This window comes from Haliotis cracherodii, unplaced genomic scaffold (genome assembly GCF_022045235.1).
Source record: "Haliotis cracherodii isolate W230 unplaced genomic scaffold, xgHalCrac1.p SCAF_3, whole genome shotgun sequence".
NCBI lineage: Eukaryota > Metazoa > Mollusca > Gastropoda > Lepetellida > Haliotidae > Haliotis > Haliotis cracherodii.
In genome coordinates this window covers 41141448-41158542 of record NW_027266286.1, presented here as the reverse complement: position 1 = coordinate 41158542, position 17095 = coordinate 41141448, and the positions used below count along the sequence as shown (strand labels likewise).

The 17095-nt window shown below is 41.0% G+C and overlaps 1 protein-coding gene across 5 annotated transcripts in view; it reads left to right on the top strand.

Annotated features, from left to right (window-relative positions):
* LOC139475007 (probable cytochrome P450 CYP44) overlaps window positions 1-17095 on the top strand; it is a 63605-nt gene extending 46510 nt beyond the window's left edge. For all 5 annotated transcript variants that reach the window (XM_071258217.1, XM_071258213.1, XM_071258216.1 and 2 more), the window contains exons 5-10: window positions 13-211; window positions 1022-1196; window positions 2559-2725; window positions 4697-4778; window positions 5589-5801; window positions 16708-17095. In XM_071258217.1, the coding sequence (XP_071114318.1) occupies window positions 13-211; window positions 1022-1196; window positions 2559-2725; window positions 4697-4778; window positions 5589-5801; window positions 16708-16821 (950 nt within the window). In that variant the 3' untranslated portion in view covers window positions 16822-17095. The remainder of the gene's footprint in view (window positions 1-12; window positions 212-1021; window positions 1197-2558; window positions 2726-4696; window positions 4779-5588; window positions 5802-16707) is intronic.

Genomic DNA, 17095 nt, shown 5'->3' with positions numbered 1-17095 from the left:
TTACCGTTTCAGGTATTTGCGTAGTTGCATTCAACAAGCGACAAGGTCTTTTGGATTCAAATATGGAGAAACATGCCGACGAATTATTCGATAAGATTCGACTTTTTTTCGACTTGTTTATGAAAGGGTTCCATGCTCCTCCGTTGTTTTTTGGCACCTTTGAAACCCCTTTGTGCAAGCAGTATTCCAGGGTTGTGGATTACATCAGAGAGTAGGTATTTGACTGTCGTCCTGCATTTTCATAAATACAATGATCCGAGTCAGTTAGCAAACCCTTCTGACGGTGACATTTGGAATTTGTACACATATACACAGTGACGATACTCCATATATTACTCCGTAGACATGAACCCCTTCGGATTCCGGGTAAGAATAGGGGTCCCCAGCTAAACTATGCTTGTTAGAAGCGACAAAATGAATCGGCTGGACAAGTTCGGTGGCTTGATTGATGCAGATCATTTTATCCCAATTGCATGGATGGATGATGTAAATCACTTGATTGTCATCTAGATGGAATATAACACAACATAATACAACATAATCATGATGAGTGAAACCGGAGGGATTCACTTGGAAGGCACTGTCTTGAGTACCAGGGTTTAATTGTATCCATGTACACGTGGAGATCAGGGGTAGAATAGGTCTTCAGCAACCCATGCCTGTCGTAAGAGGCGAGTAATGGGATCGGGTGGTCAGACTCGCTGACTTGGTTGATGCATGTCATCGTATCCCAATTGCGAAAGGTGGAGGTGGAGTCGAACATTATCATATTTACGACATATTCTGTCATCATTATCATAATGAACATCGAACAATTAACACGTTCTTGTAATGCCCAAGACTGTGTTTCTTTGAAGAAATTATTTTGAAATAATCCAACTCAGGTTATAAGAAATCATTGTGATCTTTATCTTAGTATCTCCTGTAATTTACATGTACAAGAATAAAGTCAATGGAACGCAGACAAAGCAGGATCAATAATAGATGTGAGCATGTACGTAGCATCTTTTCTCACACACAGACGGGTCGGTGGTTTGCTTTGTGAGGCAATAGAGGATTTGAAACAAAAGGAGAAAATGGGTCAACTGGATCTGGAAGAGCCAACCTTCCTCACGTCGCTGCTTGCTCATGGGACATTCGGCATGGCGGAGATAGAGATGATTGTCCTGGATCTGTTTATCGCTGGAACAGATTCAGTGAGTCATTAAACAGATACTGCAACAGATCAGATGTTCTTTAGTAGTTTTGATAATGCATGGTAGGATAATTTCCTAACAATAAATTGAGCATATTGATTGGTGTATACACCTGATTTCCTGATTTTGAATTGATAGATACAGAGGCTGATGATCACCTGTCTCTCAGCATCATCCCATGTGCTTCGCCAAACTGCAAAACATCTACAGTCTGCAACACTTTCGACCTTTCTAACACATTAAAACGGACAATTAGTTAAATATACTAGTCAAAAATAAAGTAATGCACCCCAATCTTTCATATTACTATGGTTAATAAGTCACGTCATGAAAGATTAACTGTAATCATATGAAAGAATCGGTTGTCTTTAACCTCTTCTGAGTAGTATGGCTGACATACTGTTAAAATGCATACCCATAACACATATTGAGATAGTAAAGTAGCTGTAAATATAATCGATGAAAGGCTTTTTCTTATCCAAGAAATCTCTGCTAAAAGCAGAGTCCATTTTACGAATCTGACTGTACTATATGTGTGTTTATGACTCACTGTAAGATTGTAATCGTACCAGGTGTTCGTGAAAAGCTGAGTGTATCCTTTCCCATCGGTCGCATCTGTCACAAAAACACACACAAGCAAGTCAAGTGTTCATCTGAACAAACATGGGAGCATATGGTACAAGTCAAAGGAGGGAATGCATAGGATATCAATTTTGTGATCAAATCCCGAAATGCCCTCCACATGCCTACCATAAAACATATTGGAAGCTCTACTAAGGCCTTTAATGTTGTTGGTCTGATCAAACGTCTTTTGAGCAAGAGTCTTTGATGGTATGTGATGGTCTTTCAAATCTTCGAAGAAAGATCCTTTGAAGATCTAAATGGTCTACTGGAGAATAAGAAGCGAACATTGTATGCTTGCTGTACGTGTGCACTTCACGTCGATACAGTGAAGGCGTAATGGTGTACAAGCGGGGCGTCAGATCATGATGTGATAGAATCAACTATCTTCCTTATTCGTTTTCTGACGAGTGTTCATTTTATTTTCGAGCCAACAAAAACAATATCATATTTTTTTTAAATATTTGTCTTTCGATTTATTTACTAAAATTAAGCCTTGTACCTAGTCTGTTTCTATATAAATAGATTCATCATTAAAGGTTGCCAGCGAGTGCTCGGTCCAAGAGCTGCTTAATCAGAAAGCAGGGTATGTGTCGCGTGACCGTAATCCAAAGGGGAAAAGAGGAATTTCAAAGTCACGTATAAGGTCACGTGTTACCTTAAGTGTTGCAGCCTTAAGGTATCACTCGTTGGCGTCCTTTAAGTGATCAACAACGCATTGACGGGGCAATGATTTTTCAGACCGCAAAGAATCTTCAGGTGTTTCTGTACAACATCGCCCGGCACCCTGACAAGCAACAGAAACTGTTTGACGAGATACACTCCGTAATGGGCGATTCGGGCCCTCTTACAGAAGATCACATGGGGAAGCTTGGATACCTCAAGGCCTGTCTCAGAGAATCCTTCCGGTAGGCAATATATTCAAAAGGTGACCTCAATCGTGGTTATCGGTTAAATTAGTGTCGGTAATAGTTGTATCATGTTGGAGTGATGGTTTGAATTTTGTTTAACACAGCCAGCTATATTTCATCTTGATCACGACATCCTGTAGAATATCGAGTCTATGGCACGAAACACCGGCTGGTGAAAGCATGAACATCTATCCCTGCCGACGGAGTTTACTGATATGACAACTTGGTCCTGGTTTATGTCGGCTATAACGACATGCATTGAGTGACTGGGAAAGATCAGCAACGTTCCCAAATGTTCTTATATGTTCTTATAGGTAAAACTAACTAAGACAAAATTGTTATGGATGAGCAACTTCTTGATTACAATTGGGCGACGTTTCGGTGTAGATTCTAACACCGTTATCAAGGTTATTATCCCCCGCAACGAAGTGGAAGGGGGATATAGGAATCCGTCCGTCCGTCCGTCACATTTTGTTTCCGGAGCAGATCTTGAAAACCGTACCATATTTCAAACTTGGCACATAGATAGATCTAGTGGTGAACTGGTGCCTTTTGATAGTTTGGGATTTTTAAAAAAGTTATTTTTTGAGTTTCCATAGCAACGACTTTGATTTAGACTGAAAATGGCGGTAGTCCTCGTTTCCGGAGCAGATCTTGAAAACCGTACCATATTTCTTCACCAAACTTGGCACATAGATAGATCTAGTGGTGAACTGGTGCCTTTTGATAGTTTGGGATTTTTAAAAAAGTTATTTTTTTAGTTTCCATGGCAATGACTTTGATTTAGACTGAAAATGGCGATAGTCCTCGTTTCCGGTGCAGATCTTGAAAACCGTACCATTTTTCTTCACCATATTTTGCACATTGATAGGTCTAGTGGTGAACTGGTGCCTTTGGATAGTTTGGGATTTTTAAAAAAGTTTTTTTTGAGTTTCCATGGCAACGACGTTGATTTAAACTGAAAATGGAAGTAGTCCTCGTTTCCGGAGCAGATCTTGAAAAACGTACTATATTTCTTTACAATAAGGCCCAGTGAACATAGTTCACAGGAGCTAATGCATTTCACACACCCGACATGTCATATTGGCGGGGGATGTGAGTATTTCATGCTTGTTTAGATTATAACACCGTTATTCTATCGGTGTTAGAATCTACACCGAAACGTCGCCCAATTGTAACAAAGAAGTTGCTCATCCATAACAATTTTGTCTTAGTTACCATTCCAACTTCTAAATGCCACTCAAAGAACTTCTAAGTAAAAGATGTAAATATCTGATAAACACTTGTGGGCTGGTTTATCAATGTGGCAAGCAGACTAGAGAGATAGACTTGCACAAGTCTCAAAGGCGAAAATTGTTTATTTATAATTTATAATAACAAATTGTCCCTATAAAAGACTTGCGTCTTTAAACTGTCCGCCTATCTAGACTTACCTCTTATAAGGATAGAACTACATTACACTCATGGACTTATCATTCAGTAGAGCATTGTAGCAAGGCTAACTACGGAGAGTCGGGAGAGGCTTGCGATTGGGAGACCAGCAGGAGGAAGATCCTACTGTATATAAACAAAGAGGTCGTTCCAGCCATCTGATTCCTCTCGCCCTTATTAGTAGATCCCAAATCTCCCGCCTGTCACATACATGTGTTAGCTGTTAGCTACAACTTGATACTTTTTTATTTCACTTGGAGACTGGTCACTTAAACATCTACCCATCTCATGACCAGTTAATACTAAACGTCGATTGTTTCCCATGGCAGTTGCCGTGTCATGACATGAAAGTTAAATATGACTACTTTCAGATTCTGTCAGCTCCCCGCCAATCTAGTCCAGAGATCATAAGAGACAGTATATACAATATATGTAATGTAGCTAAGTGAGACATTTTAATACTTTTTAATACGATGTCTGCGAGATAAAAGTGATTGACAAACAAAGCACTAATGTACGTGTATATGGTTGTTGCAGATTTATTTATCCTACTGCGTCGGGTACTGGCAGAATCATACCCAAAGACTTGGTGCTGGGTGGCTACAACGTCCCTGCAGGGGTAAGTTAGTACAACGTTAGTACAATATGTGATGCCCATTTCGGGTGCCGTGATATTGCTGGAATATTGCTAAAAGCGGCGTAAAACCAATCCCTCCCTCCCTCCCTCACTCACTCAGTAATACTAACTTGAATTAGGCTTCCATCCCCTTTTTGGTACGCGAGACACAAATGAAATCGTATTTGGGACTCAAGATTCAAATTTCACAAAAAGAGTGATGAATGTAATAAATACCTTTATATATTTTATTCTTTTCGATATTTATTTCAGTAATGTAACTTCAAACCGCACCCTTTTCTCAATGCTTTTGAGATTTGCTTTAACTAGTATTCGAGATTCAGGGGTGAACAATGAGACTTGGAGTGAAAAATGATGGTGTTCGGGATTCAGGGGTGAACAATGAGACTTGGAGTGAAAAATGATGGTGTTCGGGATTCAGGGGTGAACAATGAGACAATGAAAAAATGATGGTGTTCGGGATTCAGGGGTGAACAATAAGACAATGAAAAAATGATGGTGTTCGGGATTCAGGTGTGAACAATGAGACAATGAAAAAATGATGGTGTTCGGGATTCAGGTGTGAACAATGAGACAATGAAAAAATGATGGTGTTCGGGATTCAGGGGTGAACAATGAGACTTGGAGTGAAAAATGATGGTGTTCGGGATTCAGGGGTGAACAATGAGACTCGGAGTGAAAAATGATGGTGTTCGGGATTCAGGGGAGGATGGAGTAGCATCCTCATGAATAAAAACACTTGACGACTTGAAGCATTGTGCATATGCGGAGAACCATCCTTCTCTATTGCAGACGCTGATTGTGATGAATAACCAACGGTCAGTGAGAAACAAGAAATATTTTGACCGTCCGGACGAGTTTATACCCGAACGCTGGATCCGAGATGAAGATGGCAACAGAAAAAGCATGATCCCCCCTATGGCTCTTCTGCCTTTTGGATTCGGACCTAGAAACTGTCTGGGGAGGCGGTTTGCGGAGCAGGAGATATACCTGGCGGCTATAAAGGTGTGTGATAAATATAGTAGGACATCCTTCGCCCATTATGTTTTGGTATGAGGTACTGGTGGCCCTATGGTCGAAGCCGGCGAAACCAGGATTACGTGAAATTAAGATGAGTCTGGTTATGAGGATGAATGACAGATTCTTCATTATGGTATTGTGCTGCAGGCACCAAAGCCTTGCTTGCTGTTTTCACCAAAGTAAATGCTTTTCACCATATTTTGGCTTACATTCAACATTATTACATGATCCGTTATACATGAAACTTCGTTCAACCTAAGCGCAAGCTAACTTGGATCAACATTGGTGGAGGTTGTTGATGAGGTGTGTTCGAGTTGAGGTGTGACACTAAATGATGTTTCTCCTGTACGTGGATATCTGTTGGTAGTCTCATGTGACCCGCTGACAACCGATTACATGTTTTAACGAAGGCATTGATTTCTCATCGAAAGTGCTTTTTCCTGCGAGCAGCTAAATAGGTGCCCATCAACATGTGCAGTATATATACTTGATAACACAAGATTTATTGTGTGATGTAAGGGTTTAGATGGGGTTTAACGTCGCTATTGAGACTGTTTGCACTCATATAGCGTACGGATTGCACGTGTGTGTGTCTGCTTTTACTACTTTCCTTTATAGTGCTAGCCCACTGAGATACCATGTGGTAGTTAAACATGGATGCCCCACTCAGACACAATATACTGACTCCGAGCCGACCAGTCCTTGTTGTGTCTTTTGAGTGCCGACAATGGCACGGTGACGTGAATTAGCATCTTGTAATGCCATTTGGTAAGATGCGGACGGGAGGTCGAACCGACGACTTCCCGACCTCTTGTATGATAAAGGAGCAAAATATGTCCATCAATTTATAATTACAGTAAACTACGTTTATAACGAACACGCTTATAACGAACTGACCGATATAACGAACTTTTTTTTAGTCCCGACTATTTGTTGTATAAATTTTGTATATATGCTTATAACGATGTATGGTTATTACGAACTACAATTAGTGGTCCCTTCGAGTTTGTTATAACCGTAGTATATTACGAAGGGGATTGTGTTCACAAATCGTACTCATGTTACGCCCTGAGTATATGTGTATTGAGTTTAAGCAGGATAAAAAAACACGAGTGACAACAAACTCATGCAATAACGGTCACACTGTACGAACACGAATAATGTACTAAGTCAAGATACAAATCCGACACTTGTCTCAATTTCTAACCTTCGAATATTAATTACTCTGTGTTCCAGATACCATATCAATTACACAAAGCACAAAGGAAACGATTAACCTATAAAATATGATACATTTACGGCTCCGAATAGCATAGGAGACCGCTGGTTGAACAAGTCGTAACGGGCTAAGATTTCGGTTGTCTGAACATTCATTAAATCTTTATTATAGGATTTGTGAAGCCCGTTCTTGGTGTCACTCATGGTGATTCGGCTGTAGGGTTTCTACACGTTCTGTACGAGAGATGAAATGGGGTTTCACATCGCGTTCGAGATTAGTCTACTCATATAGCGACTTGCATGCATCGGGGACAGTCGGTTTAAGACCAGATTATCTCACTTGTATCAACCATACGATCTTCTACAGATGCACGGATGAAAAATATCTATGTATCATACCTTGCATATGTGTCAATATGTTTCAGAACCATTGTAAATAGGAGAACGCTCACCCATAGTATTAGAATCGAGAATGCCATGATTAAAAGTAACATCACACCGAAATTCGTCGGGCGATATAATCGGCAACTATTTCTCAAAAGGGGTGAAAGAAAAGGATGTATTTACTTTCCTACATTGACATATGTGCATTTTAGAAATTTGCAAAGCGTGCACATGATGTCCGAAAGACAACACAATAGGTTACGTTAAGTAAACAATTTTTACGTGGTTGATAAATGTTAATCACATGTTTTCAAGCAAGTTCTTTCTAAAAGTAACAATATGTAAATCTCCTACGAATTCGTGATTGAATTATGTAAGGTCTTCACTTACAGCGTTCCGGGATATATATTTCTGTCCGTAATTCGTCGTAACCTGTTAGTCAGAATCAACTACACAACATGTAGATGTATCCCTGTGTTCTGGGTGTTCGGACGCTTAAGAAACATTCGTAGTTTTCTCTTAAATCACGTTAGCAACTGTAAAACTGATCGCAGTTGAAGGCGTCAACACTGGGTCAAAGCAACAATCAAGCAGCACGACCAGTTTACATAACGCCCCTGAGTGTATGGTACGTTCCCTAGCCTGATGTATCATGTGTTATCGTAAATGTCATGATGCGTCTCCACCAAGTTTATGTCGTATTTTCCTCTTCATTTTACAGCTTCATTAATGTCCTTTGAGAATACTAGTCAGAATCACATGATGTACTGTTTCATATTTTTCACATTTTTCGTCTAGGTAATGCCCTCTTCACATGTTAATGTGGTACTGTTGATAGATAGATAGATATCAGCTGGGGTTCCTTTTGCATCACCTACCTCATACTTTTTATACTAGCAAAATTATACTATCATACAGAGGTAACTCTGATCACATTTCCCGTTATAATCTGACATCAGGCGACGACAAAATATCCCCACATAACATGTGTTACATCATGTTCTTGCCATCTGACTATCTTCCACTCCCACACAGACACTTTTCTCCTCCACACATTACACCATGGTCTTCTATACTGACCATCTTCTACTACCACACAGACATTTCTCTCCTTCACACATTACACCATGGTCTTCTATACTGACCATCTTCTACTCACACAGACACTTCTCTCCTCCACACATTACACCATGGTCTTCTATACTGACCATCTTCTTCTACCACACAGACACTTCACTCCTTCACACATTACACCATGGTCTTCTATACTGACCATCTTCCAATCCCACACAGACACTTCTCTCCTTCACACATTACACCATGGTCTTCTATACTGACCATCTTTTACTACCACACAGACACTTCTCTCCTTCACACATTACACCATGGTCTTCTATACTGACCATCTTCTTCTACCACACAGACACTTCTCTCCTTCACACATTACACCATGGTCTTCTATACTGACCATCTTCTTCTACCACACAGACACTTCTCTCCTTCACACATTACACCATGGTCTTCTATACTGACCATCTACTTCTCCCACACAGACATTTCTCTCCTTCACACATTACACCATGGTCTGCTATACTGACCATCTTCTACTACCACACAGACACTTCTCTCCTTCACACATTACACCATGGTCTTCTATACTGACCACATTCTACTACCACACAGACACTTCTCTCCGTTGTACATCGCATCATGTTCTTGTACACTGACTATCTACTGCTAGCACACAGACTATCACTTCTCTCCTTGGAACATTACATCATGTTTTCTATACTGACTATCTACTACTCCTACACAGACACTTCTCTCCTTCACACATTACACCATGGTCTTCTATACTGACCACATTCCACTACCACACAGACATTTCTCTCCTTCACACATTACACCATGGTCTTCTATACTGACCATCTTCCAATCCCACACAGACACTTCTCTCCTTCACACATTACACCATGGTCTTCTATACTGACCATCTTCCACTACCACACAGACACTTCTCTCTATTGTATATTTCATCATGTTTTTGTATTCTGATTATATTCTACTACCACACAGACACTTCTCTCCATTGTACATTTCATCATGTTCTTGTATACTGATTATATTCTACCTCCACACAGACACCTCTCTCCTTTGTACATTTCATCATGTTCTTGTATACTGACCATCTTCCACTACCACAAAGACAATACTGTCCTTTGTACATTGCACCATATTCTTGTATACTGACCATCTTCCACTACCACACAGACACTTCTCTCCATTGTACATTTCATCATGTTCTTGTATACTGATTATATTCTACTACCACACAGACACTTCTCTCCTTTGTACATAACATGATGTTCTTGTATACTGACCATCTTCTACTACCACACAGACACTTCTCTCCATTGTACATTTCATCATGGTCTTGTTTACTGACTATCTTCTACTACCACACAGACACTTCTCTCCTTCACACATTACACCATGGTCTTCTATACTGACCATCTACGTCTCCCACACAGACACGTCTCTCCTTCACACATTACAACATGTTCTGGTATACTGACCATCTTCTACTCCTACATCGACACTTCTCTCCTTCATACATTACATCATGTTCTGGTATACTGACCATCTTCTACTACCACACAGACACTTCTCTCCTTCATACATTACATCATGTTCTGGTATATTGACCATCTTCTACTCCTACATCGACACTTCTCTCCTTCATACATTACATCATGTTCTGGTATACTGACCATCTTCTACTACCACACAGACACTTCTCTCCTTCACACATTACATCATGTTCTGGTATACTGACCATCTTCTACTCCTACACCGACACTTCTCTCCTTCACACATTACACCATGGTCTTCTATACTGACCATCTTCCACTCCCACACAGACACTTCTCTCCTTCATACATTACATCATGTTCTGGTATACTGACCATCTTCTACTCCTACACCGACACTTCTCTCCTTCACACTCTACACCATGGTCTCCTATACTGACCATCTACGTCTCCCACACAGACACTTCTCTCCTTCACACATTGCATCATGTTCTGGTATACTGACCATCTTCTACGACCATACATACGCTTTTCTTCCTCACACATTTCATCATGTTTTCATATACATACAGACTATTTTCTACCATAACACAGAAGCTTCTCCTCTCTGTATATTCATCATGGTCTTGTAAATGAATATATTACACTTTGCAATCAAATTTATATTTTTTTAATTTTATATATACATATGAGATAAATGAGGTTCAACACTTTACAGGGAAGTGGCATTTCAATTCTATTACCCAAACGTTTCTCGGATACTTGTGTCCCTGATTACAAATATTGAAAAGTTAGGTTTGAAGGTTTATACATGTTTCCATTACATGTGACGAATGTGAACTGCATATACTCGTACAATGTCCAGTTCAGGATATGTTGTACACCTCGGTGACCTGTGCGATTGTGCAGCTGCAAAAGTAACCCGAGAGGACTATACCCACGATAGCCCTCACTGCAGTGGCTGTGGCCGAGAGCCAAATAGTCATGATATGGGACCTGAAATTACCGTATTTTGCGTTCATGGCGTTCATCTGGGTCGTGATCTTGCAAGATAAAACTCTGTCTGCACTTCAACGAGCACAAACGTTGTACGAAGGTTAGTAAGGTAGTGCTAGTTGTGCTTATATATTGAACCGCAAAAGAAACGTCACCATGGATAGATATATGAGAAACCTTATTTGTCGAAACACTGTAAACATACTTTGAGACATATTAAAAAGGTGAAACTTGGCAAAACTGACCATCAAGGTTGAAATTAAAGTGTCAAATGTTCTTAAAGTGAAACACAACACTGGTCTCTGAGAAAATGGCACCGCAAATCAGTATCTTGTGTATCCGTCATGTGCATTGATGACTGCAGTGCAACGTCAATACATGGAATGGATGAGGCGGTCGATGAAGGCTATTGGCATTTGAACCCACACACTGAGGAACGCCTGACGCAGTTCAGCTGCAGTTGTCAGCCTTGGTCGGACGTCATTCAGCCGTCTTTGAATCACGTCCCACAGGTGCTCAATGGGATTTAAATCGGGACTGAGGGAAGGCCACTAATGGTTATTATGCCATTCTGCTTGAAGAAGTCTCTTGTTGCTCTCGCAGTGTGGGCATGGGCGTTATCATGCTGAAACTCGTGGTTGCGGCGACGTGCCTAATGAGGTATGGCGTGTGGTCTCAAGACTTGATCAATGTACCGAGCTGCTGTGACACCATTGCCTCTCATTGGACCGATGTTCTGGAAGACCACAGGGCCGACCCTCTGTGCAAGGCGAATTCCACCCCACACCATGATGTTCGGACCACCCCACGAGTCTCTCTCAACAACACAAGTATCCGAATAACGTTCCCCACGGCGTCATCAGTCTCTCCCTCTCCCATCTGCTGTTGAGATAGAGTGACGGCTCTCGTCTGAGAAGAGGACTCTTCTCCACTGTTGGTGGCGCCAATGCTGGTGCTGTGTTGCCCACTGAAGACGCTCCTGGCGATGACGTGGTGTTAGAATGGGTCCTCGGTGTAGCCTGTACGGCGGAGGTGTCTGCTCGTCAATCGTCGACGCACGGTGTCCGCACTAATGTGTTGCTGGTGTATCCCCATGGTCTGTCGAGCAGTTTCCGCAGCAGTAACAAAGCGATCTTGAAGATGCTGTTGTACAATCTGACGATCCTGACGTCGGGTGGTGACCCTTGGTCTTTCACTACGTGGTCGTTGCTGGAGCCTGTATATGGTCCTTACGTGAACTTGGAATGCATTGGCTACTTGCCTGGCGGTTTGTCCAGCTAGCAAACGTCCAAGGGCTTGGTGTCGCTGATTTCTTGTCAATCTTGGCATGTGGTAGCAATTCAATAAGGAATTAATGTTATCCGATCTGGGTTGATCTTTATAGGGCAAGAAATGGTGGAACGCATGTGCATTTCAATTTGCACGGAACTCACGTGCATCGGTTAACCATGGCCGTGGCCGTGATGCGTTTGGACGATCGGGTCTATTGTCATACCCTTGTCATCCGCCTGTTTTTTTATCATCAAATTTCATTTTTTCCGGACAAGGTAATGTTAAATTTTGGAAACTTTAGCCAAAGTTACCCAAATATTTAAATGACAACTTTTCATGTTTTTCAATGTTACTTGGGGTGACGTTTCTTTTGCGGTTCAGTATATAATGCAATAACCCTTATTCCTCGAGGCTATGGCAGTTTAATACATATTAAAATCTATTGCTTGGCAAAGTGAACTTTGAAGTATTGAATAACATCATATAAGGAACGGCTATTGTTTTGAGAAACAGAAACTGATTAGAATCGGTACGGTTAGAGTGTTTTTTTCCTGTCCTCGCTTCAAGGCAGTATTTACTTTTACGTGTGACATTATCCATTTCAGCTTGTAGCGTTTGGATAATGGATGACAAATTCTCCATAACAAAAGATTGTCTAGCCACCTGCAAATTTAAAATCAACAGAAATTATTTGAATTCACCAGCTTATGAAAATACACGCACCTGTCGTGGTATTTTGGAAACTCTTTTATTCAAGTTTTAGACTTTTTCTAGGACTGAGTGGTCATTCACCCAGTTTGACTGATACATCGCAATTAAAACACCTATTTAGTTTAAAGTACAATTATAAAAGTCACTGGTTCTGAGGTAACCGCGTTGTTTTCATATATATGTCCCCCTGTCGTGATATGGTTGCAATAATGTTGATTGAGATGCGAAAACCTACTCGCCACAACCGTATTGCGTTGGATAGTCACGCCCAGGTTCCGTTCCCCACATGGGTACTGTGGGTACCATGTGTCAAGCAAGTGACCGCTATATTATATGATACAGAGAGATCTGTATGCGGCCTCCAGTGAAAACATGCGGTGTCACTGCTGCCTTGTGCCCTGGATATTATGTAGGTAACGTAATAAGCAGGGTGGGCCCACATGATGGCCTGCTTAGATAGACAAGTTCAAGACATCAATAGTTCTCAAGACAAGTAACATGTCGGACCCTGGCATTGATACAATCTTCCTACGGAGGCAACATTAGATTGACGAGTTGATGATCACTGCTGATGCTGAAAGAAGTTAAGACAATCACACCCTTCGCAACAACAAGAGACATTATACCCGGACCTAGACGTATGTCCGCAAAGAAGACATACTTTTACAAGAAGAGTCTTCTGAACAAATTTTGGACCAAATATGTATTTATACCTTTTGATCAAAGACAGTTTCTTGAAACTGGCAGAAAGGACATTGCTCTCAGGTATCTACATAATACTAGACATACATACTGTCGTGACCTAGGATGTATCGCATGACATGACGGGAAAATTATCGAAAAAAGAAATGTCATCGCTCATGTCATGAACCTTGGAATGCTAAATAGTTTTTTTTGTAATTGGGATATGACAAGCATCAACTAAAACAGCCGATCCTGTTAGTCGACAAGAATGGCTTGTTGGAGATCAATTCTATTTCGGATGAAATAATATATGTCAAATATGGTGAATGTATACCCATCAAAGCACCCTATTTGTCTCAGGATTGACGAAGATAATATGTTGTCTGAAAAGCGTTAATTTGACTCATGACCTGCCTACTGGGCAATGAGCATTTCCATTAAATTCGTTGTAAAGAGTTTCGTCCCTCGACAATCCTGTAACGGGTTTCACCAAGTGGTAAACGTGAGCAACCGGACTTGACGACTATGTTGTTTCCATGATTATAGACAAAAACCGCTGCATTGAAAGCTCATATTTCAAACGCATACATCTTTGTCGCAATATGATCAACAGACAGCCGTCAGATATCCATCATACGTACATTGTGCGAATGCCGTGATCACAAATGCCAGTGCAAGTGCCCTGACGTATGTTCACGTACTCATACACTGACGCAAAGGACCGTCCGTAGGTGGTTAGTGCTTCTGTTGCTACTAATGTAAATCTAGCGTAGAACACATGTACTGTATTTGCCAGGGGTCACCTTCTCTCAATCTATTACTTTGTCGTGTTACTGCTCACCCGGAAAATAGCTATGTATGGGACTTTATCAGAGGACAGGATCATGAAAGAATACACGAACTTAGCATTGTGATATACCTGGTGTTATATTTCATTTTTTGTAGGTGCGAAACATAAGATATTGCTAAATAAGGCAATTCTATTTCACGCTTCACCGCATCTGTTCTTGGTGTATTTTTTTGTAGAATATTCATTTTGATGAAATATTTCGTATATCTCTCAAGGGGCCTTGTTCCCGTGTCGGTTTAAAACTCTCGCGCGTTTTTCATCTTGCGTGGAGGTTGATGACTCTCCCTCGTTTTTAAACTTGTGTAGGTTTTGGACACGTTTGTCACCGTGGTCTGTTGCAAGCTGAGACCAGTGAAACCAGTATCTTGGTCCATAGCGTGCCATCAGGGTAACATAACATCACATCATCACATCCCCGTTTCAGTGAGTGAGTGAGTGTGGTTTTACGTCGCTTTTAGCAATATTCCAGCAATATCACGGCGGGGGACACCAGAAATGGGCTTCACAAATTGTACCCCTGTCGGGAATCGAACCCGGGTCTTCTGCGTGACGAGCGAACGCTTTAACCACTAGGCTACCCGACCGCCCCCTCGTTTTAGACAGCCTTTACGGCAAGCATATTGAGGTACTATTCTGCCGTGGAATCGACACTAGGAGAGATAATATGAACCCCTGCACGTACGCACTCGCACACACACACACACACACACACACACACACACACACACACACACACACACACATACACACACACACACATACACACACACGCTCATCCATACCTAAACACACATGCAAACACAAACGCACACACACACTCATACACACAGTCCTACACAAAAATAATTCACACACACTCAACTACACATACACACACACACAAATGCAAACACATAAACGCACAAATACACACATTCATAAACACAAACACACACACACTTAGGTATCAATTAGTATCAATTAGTGAGATGTATTGTATATAATCAAATATCTGAGGACATCCCATTTCGGGTCACGTCAGAACGACCTTTCATCCGACCAATCACCCGCCTACCAGATCATGAAAGTGAGCGTCGGAATGTGTTTTCCAATCAGCAACCTCGAAAACGTTAACACGGGGTATTCCGAACGATAGTTACGGCCCATGCGACTGATTCGTCAAAATTATCGTCTATCTCCCGCTTCCGTGGGATACACTTTTGATCGGAGGAGGCGTTGCACAGTACGTGGGAAGCACTGCCATACAATCTCAACCATATATTAGACATTCCGGAATGTTCGTTTGTTCAGTTTTCAAATTTTTAATCGAGAACTGTGTCAACATATTTTTCAAGCGTAGTCTGAAATGGAAACTGCGTAGTCTGAAATGGAAATGGTCGTTCTGACGTGACCCGTAATGGGATGTCCTCCGATCTTTGTTTAGCGGAAGCGAGAACTTGGATCTGATTTTAATGAGATTGCATTTATATTACGTTTACATCTTACTGTAAAAATAATAAACATCCGGCACTATAGCAACTTTTTCCCCCGTTGTACCGACCAATCCAAACACTCAATGTCAAATAAAATAATTTATGATGTATTGAACTACCCGAATGGTTAGCAAAATGTCAATAAGCATAAAATAAACATGTGTAACCTTATCCCGTGCACGTGGCTACGTTGAACGACAACAGAAAGGTCGCGGTGTGAAAGGTTGGTTATCGGATGTGTGTTTCTCTGTCTCCCCTGTTACTACTGTAAAAGTGACTTTTGCACACTCTACACATTCCAGACAGTGTACCTCGTCTGACATGATTTGTAAACTTTGGATTAACAACTGCCGGCAGAAGAAAGTATACACTTGAAAATTGGATTCGTCAAAACAAATTACAAGCGTTACTAAAACGTTAATTACTAGGCTGAAAACAGTCGACAAAATATTGCAAACAGGTCCAAAACACAACTATGATACCCGTATCAAATACATCACCATCGAAAAAAAACATTTCTTGTTTGTTTCATTCCTCATACTTTCTTTTTCCTGGTAGTTGAGTTTGAGATTGCCATGGAGGTACGATTTATCGCTGAAAGACTAATCTGAAATTTCTTTAATGGCGTATCGTATCGTGCAGACGGGTAGATGCGTATGAGCATGACCATGTATCAAGCAGATTATTGTACCATCTATTTATCTTTGTTGCAGCTGATTCAGAAATTCAAAATTGAACTGGAGCCCAATCACGAAGACCTGGAAGTTGAGTACTTCACGTTCGTCTCCCCGACTCAGCCAGTAAGGTTCAAGTTTACAAGACGCTGAGACGTCACGATGTTTCTGATTGGTGCAAGTAGTAAAGAGACTGACCAATGAGGATAAGAGCTTCAGTTCTACACGAACTAAAACTGGCTTGGCTCAACTTCGTAATCTGACAATGGAACCATGTACCTGATTCTAAACAACTTGTATATAGATTATACAGTTGTGGTTGTATATATCTTGTATACATGATATATATAACCTTAATGTGTCATATTTTCTGTACAAATGTAAACTGTGTCATGCTTTGTTTTCATAATTAGCTTTGTTCCTGCAG